Source organism: Schistocerca gregaria, chromosome 3, assembly GCF_023897955.1.
Source record: "Schistocerca gregaria isolate iqSchGreg1 chromosome 3, iqSchGreg1.2, whole genome shotgun sequence".
Taxonomy (NCBI): Eukaryota; Metazoa; Arthropoda; class Insecta; order Orthoptera; family Acrididae; genus Schistocerca; species Schistocerca gregaria.
Window position 1 is genome coordinate 766,936,309 of NC_064922.1, and position 21,043 is coordinate 766,957,351.

The window sequence follows — 21,043 nt, forward strand, 5'->3', positions numbered from 1 at the left end:
TCTACATGCTCAGTTATTTGCTGGATGCATTGAAATCTCTGTATGCCTCTATAGTTTTTAACCTCTACGACGCCCTCTAATGTCTCAACATATATGTTGTGGTTGGCAGGAGAGCCAACCGTGTTTTTCTAAAGGAGGCCGAAATGCACGCGTCTCAGCTCACGCACGCTGGCGTGAGGTCTGGAACATGACAAGGGAATTAGAATTGAGAAAAACGGACGTAGCTGGTGGAATACTTAACTTTAATCCATTAATGGAGAACGTCGCTCTTAATGGTACATGATTCACAATATCAATAGTACGGAAACTGGCGCCTTGCTAGGTCGTAGCAAATAACGTAGCTGAAGGCTATGCTAACTATCGTCTCGGCAAATGAGAGCATAGAAGTCAGTGAACCATCGCTAGCAAAGTCGGCTGTACAACTGGGGCAAGTGCTAGGAAGTCTCTCTAGACCTGCCGAGTGGCGGCGCTCGGTCTGCAATCACTGATAGTGGCGACACGCGGGTCCGACGTATACTACCGGACCGCGGCCGATTTAAAGGCTACCACCTAGCAAGTGTGGTGTCTGGCGGTGACACCACAATATATCCTACCATCCTGTCTCTTCTTCTTGTCAGTGTTTTCCGTATATTCATTTCCTTGCCAATTCATTTCTTACCTTATCAGTATTCCTAATTTTCAGCATTCTTCTGTAGATTCATATCTCAAATGCTTTGATTCTCTTCTATTCCCGTTCTGTCACAGTTCATGTTTCATTACGTGTTATATTGTGCTCCAAACGTACAGTTTCACAAATTTCTTCTTCAAATTAAGACATATGTTTGATACTAGTAGATTTCTCTTGGACAAGAATGCCCTCTATGCATATGCTAGTCTGTATGTCCTCCTTGCTTCGCCCATCATCGGATATTTTGCTGCCTAAGAAGAAGAATTTGTTAGCTTTATCTACTTGGTCATCACCAGTTCTGATGTTAATGTTTCTCGCTCTTCTCACTTCTGCTACTTCCCATTACTTTCTACTTTCTTCGATTTACTTTTAATCTATGTTCCGTATTGATTAATCTCTTCATTCCACACAGTAGATCCTGTAATTCTTTTTCACTTTTTATTTCCATCACTGCTTCTTCGAAGTACAGATTGATCAGCAGAGATGGAAGACTACAACCCTGTCTTACACCCTTTTTAATCCTGGTAGTTCGTTCTTGGCCTTCCACTCTTATTATTCCCTTTCTGGGCGTGTGCATGTTGTACACTACCTAACTCTCCCTGTAGCTTATCCTTATTTTCCTCAGAATTTCGAAAACCTTGCATTATTCGACAGTATGGAATGCTTTTTCCAGTTCGACAAGTCCTACGAAAGTGCCTTGATTTTTCCTTAGTCCTATTTCCATAATCGACCGCAACGTTAGAGCGGCCTCTCTGGTGCATTTAGCTTTCCTCAAGCCAATCTGATCGTCATCTAACACATCCTCAATTTTCTTTTCCATGCGTCTGTATATTAATCTTGTCAGCAGCTTGGATGCATAAGCTCTTAAGCTGATTGTGCAATAATTCTCGCACTTGTCAGCTCTTGCAGTCTGGGAATTGTGTGGATGAAATTTTTTCGAAAGTCTTAAGGCGTGTCGCTAGATTATTACATTATACACATCAACATGGAACAGTCGTTTTGTTGACACTTCCCCCCAACGATTTTAAAAATTCTGATGGAATGTTATTTTTTTCCTTCTGCTTTATTCGATCTTAAGTCTTCCAAAGATCTTTAAAATTCTGATTCTAATACAGGATCCTCTCTTCTATATCGACTCCTCTTTCTTGTTCTATCATAGCCTCACAGGGGCTTTCAGTTTACAATTTCCACCTATCCGCTCTCTCCTCTGAATTTAACAGTGGAATTCCCATTGCCTTCTTAGTGTTACCACCTTTGATTTTAATTTCGACGAAGGTCGGCTTGACTTTTCTCTATACTGAGTCATTATTTCCGGCAGTCATTTCTTCTTAGGTTTCTTCACATCTTCATGCAGCCATTTCGCCTCAGCCTCCGCGTACTTCCTGTTTATTCCATTCCAAAGTGAGTTGTAGTTCTGTATGCCTGAATTTCCCCGAATATTTCTGTACTTCCTTCTTTTTCGATCAGCTGAAGTATTTATTCCGTTAGCCATGGTTTCTTCGCAGTTACCTTCTTTGTACCTACGTTTTTCTTCCCAAATTTTGTCTTTACCCTCTTTAGAGATGTCCATTTCTCTTCAACTGAATTGTCTACTAAGCTATTCCTTGTAATATTATCTATAGTCTCAGAGAAATGCAAGCGTTTCTATTCACTCCTTAATACTTCCATATCCCGCACTGTGCGAACTGATTCTTTCTAACTAGTCTCATAAACTAATGGTTTCACATTGGAACTGAGAGCTTGCCGACATGGTGTTTACTTACGGAAAGGCAAATGGCAACGGGCGGCGTGCAGCAAGGTTGTATGAGGACACCTATCCCCGCCGACAACAATCACAGCAATCAATGCTTGTAAGAATGTTTCGCCGTTTGTCTGAGACAGGATCGTTTCAGAAAGCAAGAAATCATGAAGGACGTACCCGAAATTCTCGGACATCACACCTGGAGGAAAATGTGATTATGATGGTGCTCCAGCCCACTTCGACGATAACGTTCGGACGCATCTCAATCGTTTCTTCTCTGGTCGATGGATCGGAAGCGAGGGTCCTGTAGCACGGCCTGCTCGTTCACCGGATCTCAACCCTTGCGATTGGTTATGGGGCCCTCTCAGAAAGTATCGTGTATGCAGAGCCCATTTCAGATGTGGAGACACTGGAACGAAGTACTCATGCTGCCTTTGACACTGTTCAGATGCAGCCTGCCCTATGTGAACGTATGACACAGAATATTCTACGATGCATACATGCGTTGAGGCGCATGGAAACCCTTTTCAACACATAATGTAACTGTAGCTGCATGGTATTAGACCGTAGCCTCTGCAACCTTGTATGACTGAATAAAGGTCTCTAGCATGGAAACCATTCATTACCGGACATAAGTTCATTAGACCTTTTATGTTCCGTATCCTCTCATCGAACAATCCTAGAGTTTGTACACGGTGGAAAAAATCACCCTGTATAAACTAGACGATCTCGTAAAGCAGAAGCGTTCGCCGATGATCTCCGGTCGTGTATGAATTTACTGGTCATAAATAGAAACTTACATAGAACCCTCGAATACTGATTCGGTGCTATTCAGCCTCGCTTTGGTTGTATGACGTGCAGTTGTAAAACAAATTTCTCTTAATTGCAGCCGGCCGCAGTGGCCATTCTGTTCTAGTCGCTTCAGTCTGGAACCGCTACGGCCACAGGTTCGAATCCTGCCTCGGGAATGGATGTGTGTGATGTCCTTAGGTTAGTTAGGTTTCATTAGTTCTAAGTTCTAGGGGACTGATGACCTCAGATGTTAAGTGCCATAGTGCTCAGAGCCATTTGAACCATTTCTTAATTGCAGGAAAAGACTTTCCCAATTTCCTTGACCATGCTGGAAAATTCACCAGCAAAAGTCACTAACCAAATATGCGAAGTTGCGCAAAAAAGCATGACACAAATTCACTTTCCACGAGTTAACCTGCTGAAAATAATTAATACTGGTAGAACTACCTTTTAACATACCAATATACTCTTGCTGAAACTTACACAGGGGCTTTTTACCTCTTTCTATATTCGTCAAATAGTTTAGTTCCCATCTGTTTTACGTATGGCCTGTAACAATAGACAGTTATTAGCTTCAGAATCGTAAACATATTGACGCTAGCGTCTCTTGAAACAGAGACCCCGTTGATCGCTAATTTTTCACGCAAGCGAACCGGTCACCTCGGAGCAACTATACGTCACGGAGTAAACGCATTTTTCCCGCAGACAAAATGCACTAACTAGCTGCATTTTATAAATTTTCATCAAAGCTTGAGATGAACAAACGTACGTTTCGGTAAACAGCATATGCCCAGGCATCGCCAAAATTTCGGGAACCAGCACAAATTCGGGCACCACCTGCAGCAACGCCAGTGGCTCTGATCCAGCTGGTAATCGCGCTGAATTGAGTTTGGATGACAGTTGCGGCTTCATTATTCTATGCTGCCTAAAACACATGCCAGAGTTCGTCGGTCGTATTGATGAGCGACTGATCAAGTTCCTATCTCCGTGCAACTCGTGGCCATATGCTTTCACTGATGGCAGATGCTTTCAGTCAGTAAGAGATCTGGAGAATGTTATGGCCAGGGTGACAGCCGAACAAACCCTGTATCGAATAATCAAGTAAAGCACAGGTAACATGCGGCGCTGCGTTCCCTTGTTGAAAGATAACTTCACGGAAATACAGGTAGGGAACAACGACCCTCCTCCATTACTAAGCCAGAAATGTTACAGCTGCACTCTAAATAACTAGTTAAGAGATCAGGAGGTGATTGTAATCGTTCTGTGCTCTCAATGGTAGACCATACCGTCACCCGGGCTTAATTTCCGCGGGAGCGCGTTCCGGTACCTCCCGGGGATTTTTCTTTTTTATCTCACTGGAACAAGTCGACACCGAAGATTTAAAATAGTACACGTGTATTAAACAGTAACGGAGTTATAATTTTTCTCCTCGCCGGCACGAATAAACGTGATCATGGATCATGGGTAACCAATGTGAGGGAAGGGCAGAGTTTTGGAGTGAGGTTGTGGTTGTGGTTGTGCCTGTGCATGTGCTTCTGGGTGTGCATGTATGTGCAGTATACCCAATATCAGTGATGAATACAGTCACTTTCCCCCGTCGAGGATATATAGCTTGACGGGGAGAGGGCGTTCTGAAGACGTAGCAACGCTATTAATATTTAAAATTTTTCGTGAATAGCTAATATATAATTAAATAATATGTAGGTTAAGTACTAAGCTGTTAGGCTAAGCCTAATTTAATTATATTAAATAATAAAATAATTTTATTGCATGCAAAAAATTCACATTTACATCAAACTAATACGTCGAGGCTTTTTTACAGCATATCTCTTGATGACGTCACCAATAAAACTTTCTGTTGGCTTGTCGTCCCCTTCAGTGGAAATCTTCACACAAGCTTGGAACGTTTCCTGTAGTGCTTCGTAGCCGATGTCGGCTCTCAGAATGAAAGAAGCAACATCAGAAGACGTATCGTCTAATTTATTACTAACAACGTACCTAAAAGAATGCAAGTCTGCAATAACAGCGTCGATGTTTGTTAAGTCCCAAAATCAAGCACAGTTCTTTACAAACATTATCACTAAAGTCTAGAAATTTTTTTAAACTTTCGAAATATGCACCTAGTTCTATCACTTTTATTGCCTTCTCATCAAACCGTTGCTCAATTTCATCAATCATACTTTTAACAAATTTCCTTGCGCTTTTCGTAGCTTGAGTCTGCTCCTCTACGTTGGTGAATAGCACACATTTAACTTCTGTTGCGTCCTCCTGCAGTTTTTTTTTAATTTTATTAAGAGTTTCATTATCTGCACTATGTCCATCGCAGTCACAAAGACAGTCGATGTGTCTTAAATGTTCCAGAGTCCCAGAAATTTTAAGTGATTGTCTCTGAAAAACTTAACGTAAGTTTGAGACTGCATTTAACGTATCGTCTAAAACCACTAAACCTACAATGTAATTGGAATTCATCATTTCTAACAAGATTCCTCCAGCTAAACTTGTTAAATCCGCGCCGTCCTTGTGTATATGTTCACATGCCATTATAATGGACTCGTAGGTTAGGAAAATAGCATGAACTGTGCTATAGGTACTTAACCATCGAATGTCAACAGCTTCGGGTATTTTTAAAACAGATTGCTCTAAAGTTCACTGAGTTTCGTGCAAAACATTTTTCGTTTGGAAGAACCAAGAAAAAGTTTGTAAATGTCTTCAACAACATGTAATGTGCGTTTTTTAATGGGGTGTTTATTCCTAGAGTCGGTGGCAGCAATTGACAAAACATGTACTCTACAGTGAATGTATTGCAGCTTATGGCATTTCCTCTCTGACAACGGAGCGCGGACTCCTGAGATAGAACCACTAAAATTAGCAGTACCGTCGAAAAAACAAGATAATAACCTGTCGTAAGAAAGTATTCTTTTCTTTAGTTCAGTACCAATTGCTGTAAATATGGATTCAGTTGAAGTGATTTTCAACTTAACGAGACATAAAACCCTTTCCTTCACTTCAAACGATGGGGACAGTACAACATATCGAACTAGCAAAAGACAGTTCACTTTGGTTGGAAACATTAGTGGATTCGTCTGCCAATAATGAAAAATATTTGTCATGGAGAAGTGTTTCACCTTGAAAGTCTAAAGACTTTCTCAAACAAGTCAACAATTCTGACGCAGTATACTTACTAAGGTATGTGGACCTTTCGCTCTGAAATTTTAAACACTTTTCAAGATTAATGTCGCTTTTCAGTACTACCTTATGAATTAGAGGTTCATATTTTATTGTGTGGGGCATTTCATCTTTACTAAGGAAATACAGGCTTTGAATTAACGATGACAATGCTTGGCGGTTTAAAGCTTTTTCATTTTCATTTTGTTTAAATATCTGTATATGAATTGGAGCGTTTAATCCCTGTAATCTACAATTTTTAAGTGCAACGGCTATTTGCATGTTTTTCTGAGTTGGCGTGCTTTTCTTATTTTCCTGTGCTTCCGGTAGCTTTTCTAAATTTAGTGAAAGGTACAGAAATGAACGCTCCTCCAGCTTTCTGTAGGGCTTCGATATCGTTTTTTAAATGCATTTCACACAATTTCCCTAAAGTCACACTTTACTCGTGATCGAAGTACAACCAATTGTACTTACGCTCCCATTTTTGCTGATACTTAATCTCGCGTTCAGTACTTTGTTTCGAATTTCAATTTACGGATGGGCCAGAAATAGCACACTTATCGTTTGAAAACTGTGGAAGGGAAACTGAGGACTTGGTATACCTGCGCAATTCATCGTCACAATCACCAGCACTTCGTTCAGTAGACTCACGCTCGTCTTTATCTTTTGTAATACACGGTCTTTTATCAGAAAAGAAAGAAATTAAAGTTTGTTGTTTCGACATTGTATTTCGGCACTAACACTTCTTTTTATGTTATAAACTGACGAAGACTGCACGTAGTACACTGCATAATCACATCACACTTCCATAGTAACCTGTCGACTGATTGTTACAACCTTACAACAGTTTCAACAATGCACTGAGTTTTTATACAACAATGAAAGCTTAAATTATACTCGCAGACCTGCGTTGCCAAACGTCCCACTCATGGTGGAATGTACCCCTTCTTTAGGCAAAAATTGTGTATCCTCATTGACACTGTCAAAATCATTGTCAAGTGTACACAAATATTTGGTTTGAGCTTTGGACTCATCGATTAGGAAAAATCTATATGGCTATTAAATCTTGGAAATATTCCCAGTAACGCATTAAAACTATTAAAACAATCTTTTATAATGTCAGATGCTACTTCCAATTCCGTAGCAAAACCTGGGGACGTGTTTTGCGACAGCGGGCAAATAAAGTATAGATACGAGTGGTGGATAAGAATAAAGTTCGCAGCGAGGGTGAGCTGCGTAGCTAAGGGATTAGCTTATACGTTAGGCCGTTTGGAGGTGCGGTGAGGGAAGACAAGAGAGAGGAAAGGCTGACTTATTCCACAATCGGCGTTGCCAACACACCTTGCAACGCTTAGCTCTACCGCACACTTACTATACAGCAACTGCTAATTTGCTGGTGTTGGCAATATTAATAATAATAATAACAACAGAAAAATAGACGCTAAGTGTTCTAAACAGATCCGATAAGTAACGAAACCAAACTATACTGACCCAGCCGCTACCTATTGTGTTACACATTCATTTTGCTTGTAAAAACTGCATGTCATCACGACTTCTCCATAGTTGACTCCAAACTTCGTTAGCAACAGAAGCTGGTGTAGTTTAAATTTTGTCACACAGACCAGGTGACAATTTTTATATTTCACCACAACTATAAATCGAATTTCTAGGGGGGGGGGGGAATTTCCAATTTCGGTGGGGGGGGGGGGGGGGCTTGAAAATTGTAACTACTGTAATTTCGAAAGTTTGTCCGCCTGAAAATGTACTGTTGTCCCAAGCATATTGCAACAAACGGTGTATTTCTATCGCTGCTCGTTTAGTTTTTATTGCCGTTTCAAATATACCGGTCATTTTTGAAACACCCTGTAGGTTGTAGAAGTTATGCAGAGATTAAGAGACTTGCACTGGATAGCCTAGCGTGGAAAGGTGGATTAAACCAGTCTTCGGAATGACGAGCATAGAAGTAACAGTGTTAAATCTGTTCTTGGCTGTTAGGACACGCCTTATGCCGATAGGATAGTTGCGGTTGTGTTATAATTGACAAATGTAAAAAAGCACACGATGTTAGCAATTTCTCCTCAGACTAGCCCCTCAGATAACAAACGGTAAGCTTCAGTGAGTCACGATAAAAATTTGAAAGTTTAAAATATTGCTTTCATTATTAATACGAACTATAAAGCTTAGAGTTTTTTCTTTACAGTAATATTTAAGGAACAGATTATAGGGCTTTGTAATCAAATACATACAGAATGTATTAAAGATAACAGTTAGGTAACACATGTCACTATTTATCCATACCAGTGAGGATTAATGGGGACAGTCTCTTAGGTGAATAGGGATAGCGTTACAATATCGTTTCTTATTTTAAGTGTCACGGACTCCACATATTTACTGAGAAGGACAACGTTCGCATTTCTGAATGTCACTTCTTAAAAACACGTCTACCGCTAACTTTTTCCTTCTATCAGCCCCTGCGCACTATTCATGGTACCACTTCTTTTTTCCTTCCTTGGCACTCTATCCAACCTTCCAGTTTTGATGATAAGGGGACACTGTATTTCACACAACAAAATCCACACATTGTATCTTGTTCCTCTGATTTCGAGGATGACGATTCTGGAAGAATTCTCCCTCTCCTTTTCTGCTCCACTTCCCATTCCTGATTTTCACTTTTGCTCCTTTTACCGCAGCAATATTTTCATGAGACGTTAAGAGAACTGTTTGTTTCGTCCTTGTTGATGGACGGCGGTTCATTTGTTTCTTCGGAGGTGGAAGAAGGTCACGGGAAGATACCGAAGGTGACTTGGATTCCGTCTGGTTTTTGGTCCCAGTTTCTTGACATGCAACCAGGAAAAAAATCACGTGCAGAGAGAAAATTTGCATTTAATGGATAAACCCCTGTTGTTTTGAATCCACTCTCACCAATAGCAGCTGTCGTTTCTTTCAACAAGGATGCTTTGAATATCTTTACAAAAGAGAACTTGTTAATTTTTCTTCCCTTTGAGCGTTTCTCGTGCAGATATTACGCTCATTGTCATAAAATGACTTCAGAGGTATGAAAAGGACATTCCTAACGATTGAAGTCGAAGAGTTGTATGGCTAGATAAACAAATTATGTGCACGTAATTTTCCTCGCAAAACTCCAGTACATACCTGTAAACGTCCAGGGCCTTAAGATTGAAAATGACGCAACCTTTTCAAAAAGGCACCTTCATTTATCTAACCTGAGTCTGCTATTGTTAACAATGAGCCATTAGGGAAATCGTCAGGCCTTTAAATATTGCTAATGGTGGAATGAAATTTTATACAGCATTCGTGCAGGCACTCCTCTCTACACAAGACTACGAATGAAAGAGCTTTGCAATCTTTTGCCGCAAACATTTTGTTGTTTGATTTATTATTAATTTGGCAGCCTGATTCATCAAAGTTGTAATTCAATTGTGGCTTGCCAAGAAAATTAAATTCTTCCATGGTTTTATTTAATAGAGTAAGACATTGCTCAATGGCATACTTATTGAGGCCCTGGCAACGATATGAGGAGAGCCCTTCAACCTTCCTGTATGTTATTTCAGGATTGCCCTTACGAAAAGCAAATAGCCAATCAATTCCTGCCATTTAATGTTGCCTCAAAAACTTACGTTTCATTCCATCTTGCTCTCCGAACAAAAAAGTAGCTTTTCTTACAACGTCTGAATCAAATCGGAACCCACTAGCCGACAACATAAGCTTTTTCTTGTTCGACGGTGAACGTAGTTTGTCCACCTTTCTTCTTCAGCTGACCTTCACTACCACTTTGTATACGACGGTGAAGACGTAAACGATGCTCCCCAAATAGTTCTGTAGGATGCAGTGTGCTCAACCCTTGACAGAATGCAGCAACAGCTTTGTGCACATCACCTTCAAAAAATGGTTGAAATGGCTCTGAGCACTATGGGACTTAACTGCTGAGGTCATCAGCCCCCTATAACTTAGAACTACTTAAACCTAACTAACCTCAAGACACCACACACTTCCATGCCCGAGGCAGGATTTGAACCAGGTACCGTAGCGGTCGCGCGGTTCCAGACTGAAGAGCCTAGAACCACTCCGCCACTCCGGCTGGCTCATCATCTTCAGTTCGACTATCTTTATCATAACCCACCTGGGAGAAAATAGTAAATAATAAATCAGCAAAATATGTTGTCTCTATTCAGCTTTTATTTAGTGCCCCTACTCACCCAGAAAGTATTGTTTTTAGTCTATAGAGATCGGTAGCACCGAAACCATTTTCCATGAATAGGAGAAGCAACATCATTTCAGATCTCCGATTTAAAATCCATAAAGAACGAACACATAATCGGACCAACGGCTAAATAATTAAACTAAATTTAAAGAAACAAAAAATTAGGAAAGAAAAGTTTCTGTTCTGCTTACCTTCAACCAGTATTTGTTATGAGGAATTTAGAACACGAAAGTAGACTGACAGCCTGCTAGGTGTTTGTATAATACATCAAGTACAGACGATTGTTATCTGGAGATGGCAGCACCTTCTTCTTTACAGTTCACTTCTATTGGAGAATCGATTTTCTAAAATTATGCGTACTCTGTCACTGCCCCGTGAGCTTACCCTATTCCTTATTCGAATGTTCCATAATTTCTTATTCCCTGTTTTAGTTGCGATGTTTAATATATTTCGTGAAGGTGGCCCCCAAAACTCGAGAGTGTTCAGTTCCCTAACCAGAGCTACTACTAAGTTTTTTATTACTCGTTTCAGCCCCTATGACTAGGTACTGTAAATTGATTTAAAGCGGGTTATGTGGCAATATTAGCCCTATGGCATCAAGTAGCATAAAATCTATTTAAGTCGCTGCTTTCAAGTAGTAAGCTATGTTAAGTTGTCAATAATAAAGAATATCAAGACCTGGAAATATTTGTTCCGTAAGAGATTAACAACTGTAGGAGGAGACTGTCCGGTCCTGGAGCGGCTGCAGAGTGAGCAATGCGACGCTTCCTCGGTGGTGGGCCGCAGGGGGTCGGCAGCTGACGTGTCGGAAAATACGGAAGAGGACGAAGAGGACGGGGCGGGGGGAGTAGGGGTGCGTCGCGTGGGCGTGCTGTCGGTGCTGCGCCTCAGCGCCCCCGAGTGGCGCCTGCTGGCCGCGGGGACGCTCAGCGCACTCGTCGTGGCCGTCGGCTTCCCCACCTTCAGCATATTCTACGGAGACGTCATTGGGGTCAGTACCAAACCTCAAACCTGTGCACCTTTCGTGTGCGTCTCGAGTCAATTTAGAACGGGACCTTATGGACTGGACCTTTACGATTTTTTCCCCATGGCATTTGGAGGTGAGTGGCCACCCAACAGTTTCCTAATTATAAAAACAAAAAAACAAAAAAAATCGAATTCGTTAGCATAGTTGCCAGTATTACGGTATATTGATAATTTTTACTTATAGACCGTCTAAAAGCAACTGCATAAAACACAACTTAAGTGCCATATGTGTTTCGCCTTTATTTTCTGCAAGGCATCATCAGTGGCCTGGAAAATGTACATATGTTAGCTATTTAATTTACATTTTTGTCATTGTGCCTATAGGTTATAAACAGCTCTGGTGGTTGGTATTCCCTATTAAGTAGTAACGTTTTGAACTGTTCTTACAGGTTGTGTGGACAATTTCTTACATATTACGCTTCTCTAGCATTTTTGGTTTTGTTCTTCTTCTTATGAATGCCAATTTGTGTTTTTTTTCCACATTCCACAACACTATGAACTGAACGCTTGTTTCAACGCAATGTTTTGGTTTCTGTTGCCGACTGTCAAATGTTTTTGCCAAAGATCGAATGTTATTGCCAAACTTTTGAGTGTAATTATTGAAGTATCTAGGGTCTGTTCGTGTATGCATTTGTGTGTGTGTTAATCTTTGCGTATGGCACTAAAATTGTGTTTTATTCAGTTGCTGTCAGACGGTCTATAAGTAAAAATTATCAATATACCGTTATATTACACGCAACTGAGGAAGACAGGACTACAAAAGCTGAAGGTAGTTGACAGTAGTTGAGTGTGTAGCATACAATTCTTACAATCAAGAAGTTGTTGCTTCCACCAGCAACATTTTCAAATTTTATTTCTCTTGTATATTAATTTTCGAATGGAAACATTAATTTTAAAATTGATTAATAATTTTAATAAAAATAATTTTTTTGCTTTTAATTATTAGCTATATGAAAATAAATTGAAATTGGACACTGACATGAAACGCCACATTTTAAATGAAAAGATATGTTACGCACATCAGTATCCCTCAAAATAAAAATAAATTTAATTTTATATTCGATTTTCCGCGTTTTTTATCTAATTTTAATACTTTGAGGATAAAATCATGGTCCATGGAGGTTGTGTTCTGTTTATTAGCCGTGCAATTGGGTAGTTTTAACCATGTCTCATTTTCAAGCAACTGTAATCCGTTCCAACAAGGTGACAGTGGTTTACACATCAATTATCTACAAGCTCTCGTGTGTCTTGGGATGACCGCAACTTGTAGGCTTTTGTTGTTGAATCGGATACATTTGTTCAACTTTCCCATGTTGCGAACATGTAGTAATAGTATATAATTTAACCCCGTTCTATATCTGGGAAACTTTTTAAAAATATTATTTTTCTGGTGGTCTTGCAGCTTACTTGAACCATGTTTACATCCTGAAAACGCGTTGACCTTTTGGATACCTACAAAATATTTAGAAAGTTTGCCAGATATAGACAGGGCTAGAAGTACTTACTGTTAATGGATGTTCGTAAAAATGGCAAAATTGAAAGAGTGATTTTAATTCAACACTAAATGTCTACAAGCTGCGATCATCCAAAGATATGCAAGACCTTTGTAGACAATTGATATACAAACCATGTTTTCAATGTATTATAGGTGCTTGAAAATTACCCACAGTTTAAGTTAGCCAATTGCACGGATAGTAAACAGAATACAACCACTATGGGCTATATTTTCTATCTTAAAACACACTGTGACTGTGAACCTCCATAAGAATACGATTAAAAAAATAATTAGCGTATTGCAAAATACTATAATTGGTATTTCAAGTGGTTGCTAATTAAAAAATAAGTAAGTGCTACTTTTATTAAAAACTTGAGCTTCAACATGTGTTGAGATTTCCATGTCTTAATAAATAAGATTCAAGCCAAGAACTGTACGATTAACTCACTTGTATATTACATACCCAGCTATTTCTTTTAAACTAAATCTATTACTAAACTGAAATACAAGAATTGCAATGTTTTTACAAATGTTGATGCACATATTAACCATCATAAGCTTATCCTTCAAAATACTTACATCAAACAATAAATTAATGATAATAGTATAATGATAAGAAGGCCAACTCTACCACAGAACATTCTGATCGTCCTCTTAAGACATTCTCAATGTTCTTTTCCATTATTCCGTTTGTTGTTTTTGTCAGCAACTTGGTTGCATGGGTTGTTAATCTGACTGCGCGACAGTTATCGCACTTGTCAGCTCTTTCAGTCTTCACAATTGTGGTATGTCGCCAGACACATACATTCTACACACTAACGTACATAGTTGTTTTGTTTCCTCTTCCCCAATAATTTCAGAAATTCTTATGAAATGTTATTCATCCCTTCTGTCTTGTTTGATCTTAAGTCTTCCAAAGATTTATTAAAGTCATTGTTTTACTGAACCCATATCTCTCCTACATCGGCTAATGCCTCTTCTTGTATCACGTCCTCAAACAACTCTTCCTTTTAATTTCACCAAAGGTTCTTCTAACTTTTCTATTTGCTGAATCAGTCCTGTCGACCTTTTTTTTTTACGTATTTCATTTCGACGTAGCTTCCTGGCAGTTCCCATTTATTTCATTCCAAAGTGACTTACATTTCTGTGTTCCTGAATTTCCCCAAACATTTTTGTACTTCCTTCTTTCATCGATCAACTCTAGTATTTCTCTTACTACCCATGGTTTCTTCGCAGTTACCTCATTTGTACCAATGTTTTCCATTCCAGCTTTTGTGATTACCCTCATCAGAGAGGTCCATTGCTATTCAACTGAACTGCCTAATCAGGTATTCCTTGTCTCTCTATAGCCTTGAAGATCTTCGCTCGCATCTCTTCATCCTTAGTACGTCTTTGCACATTGATTCTTCCTGACTAATCTCTTCAACTTCAGCCTACTCGTTTTTTTTGTTGTTGTTGTTGTTGTTGTGGTTTTCAGTCCTTAGACTCGTTTGATGCAGCTCTCCATGCTACTCTATCTTGTGGAAGCTTCTTCATCTCCCAGTACCTACTGCAACCTACATCCTTCTGAATCTGCTTAGTGTAGTCATCTCTTGGTCTCTCTCTACGATTTTTACCCTCCACGCTGCCCTCCAATACTAAATTGGTGATCCCTTGATGCCTCAGAACATGTCCTACCAACCGATCCCTTCTTCTGGTCAAGTTGTGCCACAAACTTCTCTTCTCCCCAATCCTATTCAATACTTCCTCATTAGTTATGTGATCTACCCATCTAATCTTCAGCATTCTTCTGTAGCACCACATTTCGAAATCTTCTATTCTCTTCTTGTCCAGACTATTTATTGTCCATGTTTCACTTCCATACATGGCTACACACCATACAAATAAGTTCAGAAACGACTTCCTGACACTTAAATCTATACTCGATGTTAACAAATTTCTCTTCTTCTGAAACGCTTTACTTGCCATTGCCAGTCTACATTTTGTATCCCCTCTACTTCGACCATCATCAGTTATTTTGCTCCCCAAATACCAAAACTCCTTTACTACTTTACGTGTCGCATTTCCTAGTCTAATTCCCTCAGCATCACCCGACTTAATTCGACTACATTCCATTATCTTCGTTTTGCTTTTGTTGATGTTCATCGTACACCCTCCTTTCAAGACACTGTCCATTCCGTTCAAATGCTCTTCCAAGTCCTTTGCTGTCTCTGACAGAATTACAATGTCATCGGCGTGCCTCAACATTTTTATTTCTTCTCCATGGATTTTAATACCTACTCCTAATTTTTCTTTTGTTTCCTTTACTGCTTGCTCAATATACAGATTGAATAACATCGGGGAGAGACTACAACCCTGTCTCACCCCCCTCTCAACCACTGCTTCCCTTTCATTTCCCTCGACTCTTTCAACTGCCATCTGGTTTCTGTACAAATTGTAAATAGCCTTTCGCTCCCTGTATTTTACCACTGCTACCTTCAGAATTTGAAAGAGAGTATTCCAATCAACATTGTCAAAAGCTTTCTCTAAGTCTACACATGCTAGAAACGTAGGTTTGCCCTTCCTTAATCTAGCTTCTAAGGTAAGTCGTAGGGACAGTATTGCCTCACGTGTTCCAACATTTCTACGGAATCCAAACTGATCTTCCCCGAGGTCGGCCGGTACTAGTTTTTCCATTCGTCTGTAAAGAATTTGCTTTAATATTTTGCAGCTGTGGCTTATTAAACTGATAGTTCGCTAATTTTTACATCTGTCAACACTTGCTTTCTTTGGGATTGGAGTTATTATATTCTTCTTGAAGTCTGAAGGTATTTCGCTTGTCTCACACATCTTCCTCACCAGATGGTAGAGTTTTGTCAGGACTGGCTCTCCCAAGGCCGTCAGTAGTTCCAGTGGAATGTTGTCTACTCTGGGGGCCTTGTTTCGACTCAGGGCTTTCAGTGCTCTGTCAGACTCTTCACGCAGTATCGTATCTCCCATTTCATCTTCATCTACATCCTCTTCCATTTCCACAATATTGTCCTCAGGTACATCGCCCTTGTATAGACCCGCTATATATTCCTTCCACCTTTCAGCTTTCCCTTCTTTGCTTAGAACTTGGTTTCCATGTGAGCTCTTGATGTTTGTAGAAGTGGTTCTCTTATCTCCAAAGGTCTCTTTAATTTTCCTGTAGGCAGTATCTACCTTACCCCTAGTGAGACAAGTCTCTACATCCTTACATTTGTCCTCAAGCCATCCCTGCTTAGCCATTTTGCACTTCCTGTCGATCTCATTTTTGAGACGTCTGTATTCGTTTTTGCCTGCTTCATTTACTGCATTTTTATATTTTCTCCTTTCATCAATTAAATTCAATATTTCTTCTGTTACCCAAGGATTTCTACTAGCCCTCTTCTTTTTACCTGCTTGATCCTCTGCTGCCTTCACTACCTCATCCCTCAAAGCTACCCATTCTTCCTCCACCGTATTTCTTTCCCCCATTCCTGTCAATTGCTCCCTTATGCTCTTCCTGAAGCTCTGTACAACCTCTGGTTCTTTTAGTTTATCCAGGACCCATCTCCTTAAATTCCAACCTTTTTGCAGTTTCTTTAGTTTTAATCTACAGGTCATAACCAATAGATTGTGGTCAGAGTCCACATCTGCCCCTGGAAATGTCTTACAATTTAAAACCTGGTTCCTAAATCTCTGTCTTACCATTATATAATCTATCTGAAACCTGTCAGTATCTCCAGGCTTCTTCCATGTATACAGCCTTCTTTTATGATTCTTGAACCAAGTGTTAGCTATGATTAAGTTGTGCTCTGTGCAAAATACTACCAGGCGGCCTCCTCTTTCATTTCTTTGCCCCAGTCCATATTCACCTACTACGTTTACTTCTCTCCCTTTTCCTACTACCGAATTCCAGTCACCCATGACTATTAAATTTTCGTCATCCTTCACTATCTGAATAATTTCTTTTACTTGATCATACATTTCTACGATTTCTTCGTCATTTGCAGAGCTAGTTGGAATATAAACTTGTACTACTGTAGTAGGTGTGGGCTTCGTATCTATCTTGGTCACAATAATGCGTTCATTATGCTGTTTGCAGTAGCTTACCCGCATTCCTGTTTTCCTACTCATTATTACACCTACTCCTGCATTACCCCTATTTGATTTTGTGTTTATAACCCTGTAGTCACCTGACCAAAAGTCTTGTTCCTCCTGCCACCGAACTTCACTAATTCCCATTATATCTTACTTTAACCTATCCATTTCCATTTTTAAATTTTCTAACCTACCTGCCCGATTAAGGGATCTGACATTCCATGCTCCGATCCGTAGAACGCCAGTTTTCTTTCTCCTGATAACGACATCCTGATGAGTAGTCCCCGCCCGGAGATCCAAATAGGGGACTATTTTACCTCCGGAATATTTTACCCAAGAGGACGCCATCATCATTTAATCATACAGTAAAGCTGCGTGCCCTCGGGAAAAATTACGGCAGTAGTTTCCCCTTGCTTTCAGCCGTTCGCAGTACCAGCACAGCAAGGTCGTTTTGGTTATTGTTACAAGGCCAGATCAGTCAATCATCCAGACTGTTGCCCCTGCAACTACTGAAAAGGCTGCTGCCCCTCTTCAGGAACCATAAGTTTGTCTGGCCTCTCAACAGATACCCCTCCGTTGTGGTTCTACTTACGGTACGGCTATATGTATCGCTGAGGCACGCAAGCTTCCCCACCAACGGCAAGGTCCATGGTTCATGGAGGGAGGGCCTACTCGTTATCACTACTAAATTGTGATCTGAGTCCATATCTTCTCAGGGTTACCTCTTATAATCTAGTATCTGATTTCGGAATCTCTACTTTGCGATAATATTATCTGAAATCTTCCCTTATCTCCAGGCCTTTTCCAACTATACCTCCTCCACTTATCGTTCTTGAACAGAATATTCGCCATAATTAGCTGGAATTTTTGCGGAACTCAATTAGATTTTTTACTCTCTCACTTCTTGTCCAAGACTATATTGTCCAGTAATCCTTTCTTCGTCTCCTTCCTCTACAACTGAATTCCTGTCACCCCATGGCTATTTGATTTTCATCTCCCTTAACGTACTGAAATACCCGTTCAATATCCTCATATATTTTCTGTATCTCTTCATCTCCCGCTTGCGACTTCGTCATGTATACCTGAACTATCATCGTCTTTGTTGGTTTGCTGTGACTCATTCTGTGCCTTACATTCCTATTCATAACGAATCCTTCTCCTGTTATTCCATTTTATGCTGCTGTTGATATTACCCTATACTTATCCGACCAGAAATCCTCATCATCTTTCCACTTCGCTTCGCTGACTCCCACTATATCTAGACTGAGCCTTAGCAGATTTTCTAGCTTCCCTACAGTTCAGCCGCCGTATGGTCCGACAACCAGGAGTGATGGTCTGGAATGTCATTTCACTTCACTGCAGGACCCGTTTGGTTGTCATCCGTGTCATCCTTACAGCACAGCGTACGGCGACGGTATTTGTCACCCCTTTATGTTGCCCTCATTGACAAGCCAGGTTGGGGTTGCATTTCAATAAAATATTACCCGCCCACAGACGACGAGCGTTTCTACAGCTTGTCTTCGTATTTGACAAACCATACCTTGGCGAGCAAGGTCGTCAGGTCTCTACCCAGTTGAGAAAAGAAATGGCTCTGAGCACTATGGGACTTAACATCTGAGGTTATCAGTCCCCTAGAACTTAGAACAACTTAAACCTAACTAACCTAAGGACGCCACACACAACCATGCCCGAGGCAGGATTCGAACCTGTGACCGTAACGGCCACGCGGTTCCAGACTGAAGCGCCTAGAACCGCTCGGTCACAACGGCCGGCCCAGTTGAGAAAGTTTGAAGCGTTATGGACAAGGTTTGAGGACCATCTCAGTATTCGGACGACGTAAGGCGCTAACTGGACTGAATCTGGCACGATATCCTCCAGGACGACATCCAAGAATTTTGTCAGTCAATGCCAAGCCGAAGAACAGCTTGCATAGGGGACAGAGGTGGAACAACGCGTCATTGACTTGCTCTCTTGATGAAGCTCTTACGTTTGAATAAATCATAATTTTTTTCGGAAACTGTAATCATTTGTTTGTCTATACATGTACATCACATCCACCGATCCCCGTCCAATGCGGATAATTTCTTCTTGGTGTCTCTTTGTTTTTTATATCATACAGATATACGATATATCTCCTCTATGCAGTCACAGGCAGTGGAATTCGTAGCAGACGGAATCCGAGATGAGTGTGTCTTTACACCTCGCCAGCGCTTAATAACTCGCGTCAAGGTAATTGATTTGAAAGCCATTTTCTAATGAACAGCTTTCATGTCCTATTCGCCGTTCTTGGGCATCTAAACTTCCATCAACATTAACCTGCCTCCCACCTGTTCACAAGTCCTTCAACAGATAACGTTAGTCCCTCTTGTAATTCCTTTTAAATAATGGTAAAGAGGACTTCCTCAGTTACATATTGTTTGTAATCACATCTAACTAATGCAAAGCAGGATTAGTGAAGAACTAAAGCCATATACACTTGTATATTACTTATCATAGGACCGTCAAACAAAAGTAGTAGATACTAAGAGATTTTAATGTATCTTTTTACTTTCCTGAATACTAATTATGTAGGCATAAAGTATATTAGTGTTTCAGAAAAGGAATATTAAAGGTAAATATTCTTCAGTGACTACTACAAACCGTTTCCTTTCTTTCAGGTCCTTTCTCACCCGGACCCTGCTGTTGTCCGCAGTCAGACATATTGGTACTGTGCCGTGTTCATAGTGACAGCGGTCGTCATGGGCATAGCCTCTTTCCTGCAGGTATGCTCCAAACCTATGCTACGATACTCCGCAAGAGGCGAAATCTTGTAAATAACTAGAAGTGTAGGAAGAGAGTGGCCACTGAAAAACTTGTTTTTATGTGAAATACGTTTATGTCTGTAGACAGGTATTTTGAATGATAACGAGTGTGTGTCGAAACAGGAGTCGCTATCAACTTCCTATCTTCCCTTAAAATAGCTGCCCATTTATGGGATAACCTTCTGCGTAATTGTTTCTGGTTGCATGACTTCATTTTCTGATTTTATCCAATTACGTAACATTCTCATAGTCTCGTTGTCTGAACTGCAAACTTATCAAGTATAACTACATACAATTTTTCTTTTTTGTTTCCTAACACTGCATCCTTCAACCAGTTGGCAAATTTACCTGTGTTATCGAACATGTTTTAATAAAGAGTTTGGTATCGCTCAAACAAACTCTCAGCCGATGAACAACTACGGCTTTAACGGATGTTTTTTCACCACTTACAGCACACTGCCACTACATCGACAAAAGTAATTTTCGTCAATCCTTATCTGCATCTGCATTTATACTCTGCAGGCCACTGCGAAGTACATGCTAGAGGGTACCTCCCAGCGATCAGTATGGTCCCTTACACTCGGTTTAAACTCGCCAGCGAATTCTGTGACGTCATCTCCGAATCCGCTGTCTTCGTGTACCCTTAGACTCGACTCGTCAGTCTCCGCTGCTGCGCACTCGTCAGCTGAGTCTGTTGTCGGGTAGTAGTGGGCTACACTCGCTCAAAAAGGAAAGCCAGTACACGAATTAGCAAGTATAACCGCCTACTTGCGGCATTCCCGCCATATACGCCACGGTTTTGAAACCAATTCCCCCGTTGAACTGTAAATTACTAGTCATTTATTTCACACAATCATGATTTCGGTTTTATAGAGGCATTCACAAGCGCAAGTTAAAATGTTACAAAATGTCCGACCTGCCTAAATGACGGAAGCAAATTATACACCAATGAAACTCGTGATCATTAGACCACGGATTTTTAGGTCGTAAAAACGTGTGTTTTAGGCACCTAAAAAAGGCTCCTTCAGTAGCTCATTTAGGCTATATAAAA

The 21,043-nt window shown here is 40.4% G+C and overlaps 1 protein-coding gene across 1 annotated transcript in view; it reads left to right on the forward strand.

The window, feature by feature from the left end:
- LOC126354020 (ATP-dependent translocase ABCB1-like) overlaps window positions 1-21,043 on the forward strand; it is a 107,807-nt gene that overhangs the window by 43,027 nt on the left and 43,737 nt on the right. Inside the window, exons 8-9 of the mRNA XM_050003344.1 lie at window positions 11,304-11,578; window positions 19,849-19,953. Of these exons, the coding sequence (XP_049859301.1) occupies window positions 11,304-11,578; window positions 19,849-19,953 (380 nt within the window). The remainder of the gene's footprint in view (window positions 1-11,303; window positions 11,579-19,848; window positions 19,954-21,043) is intronic.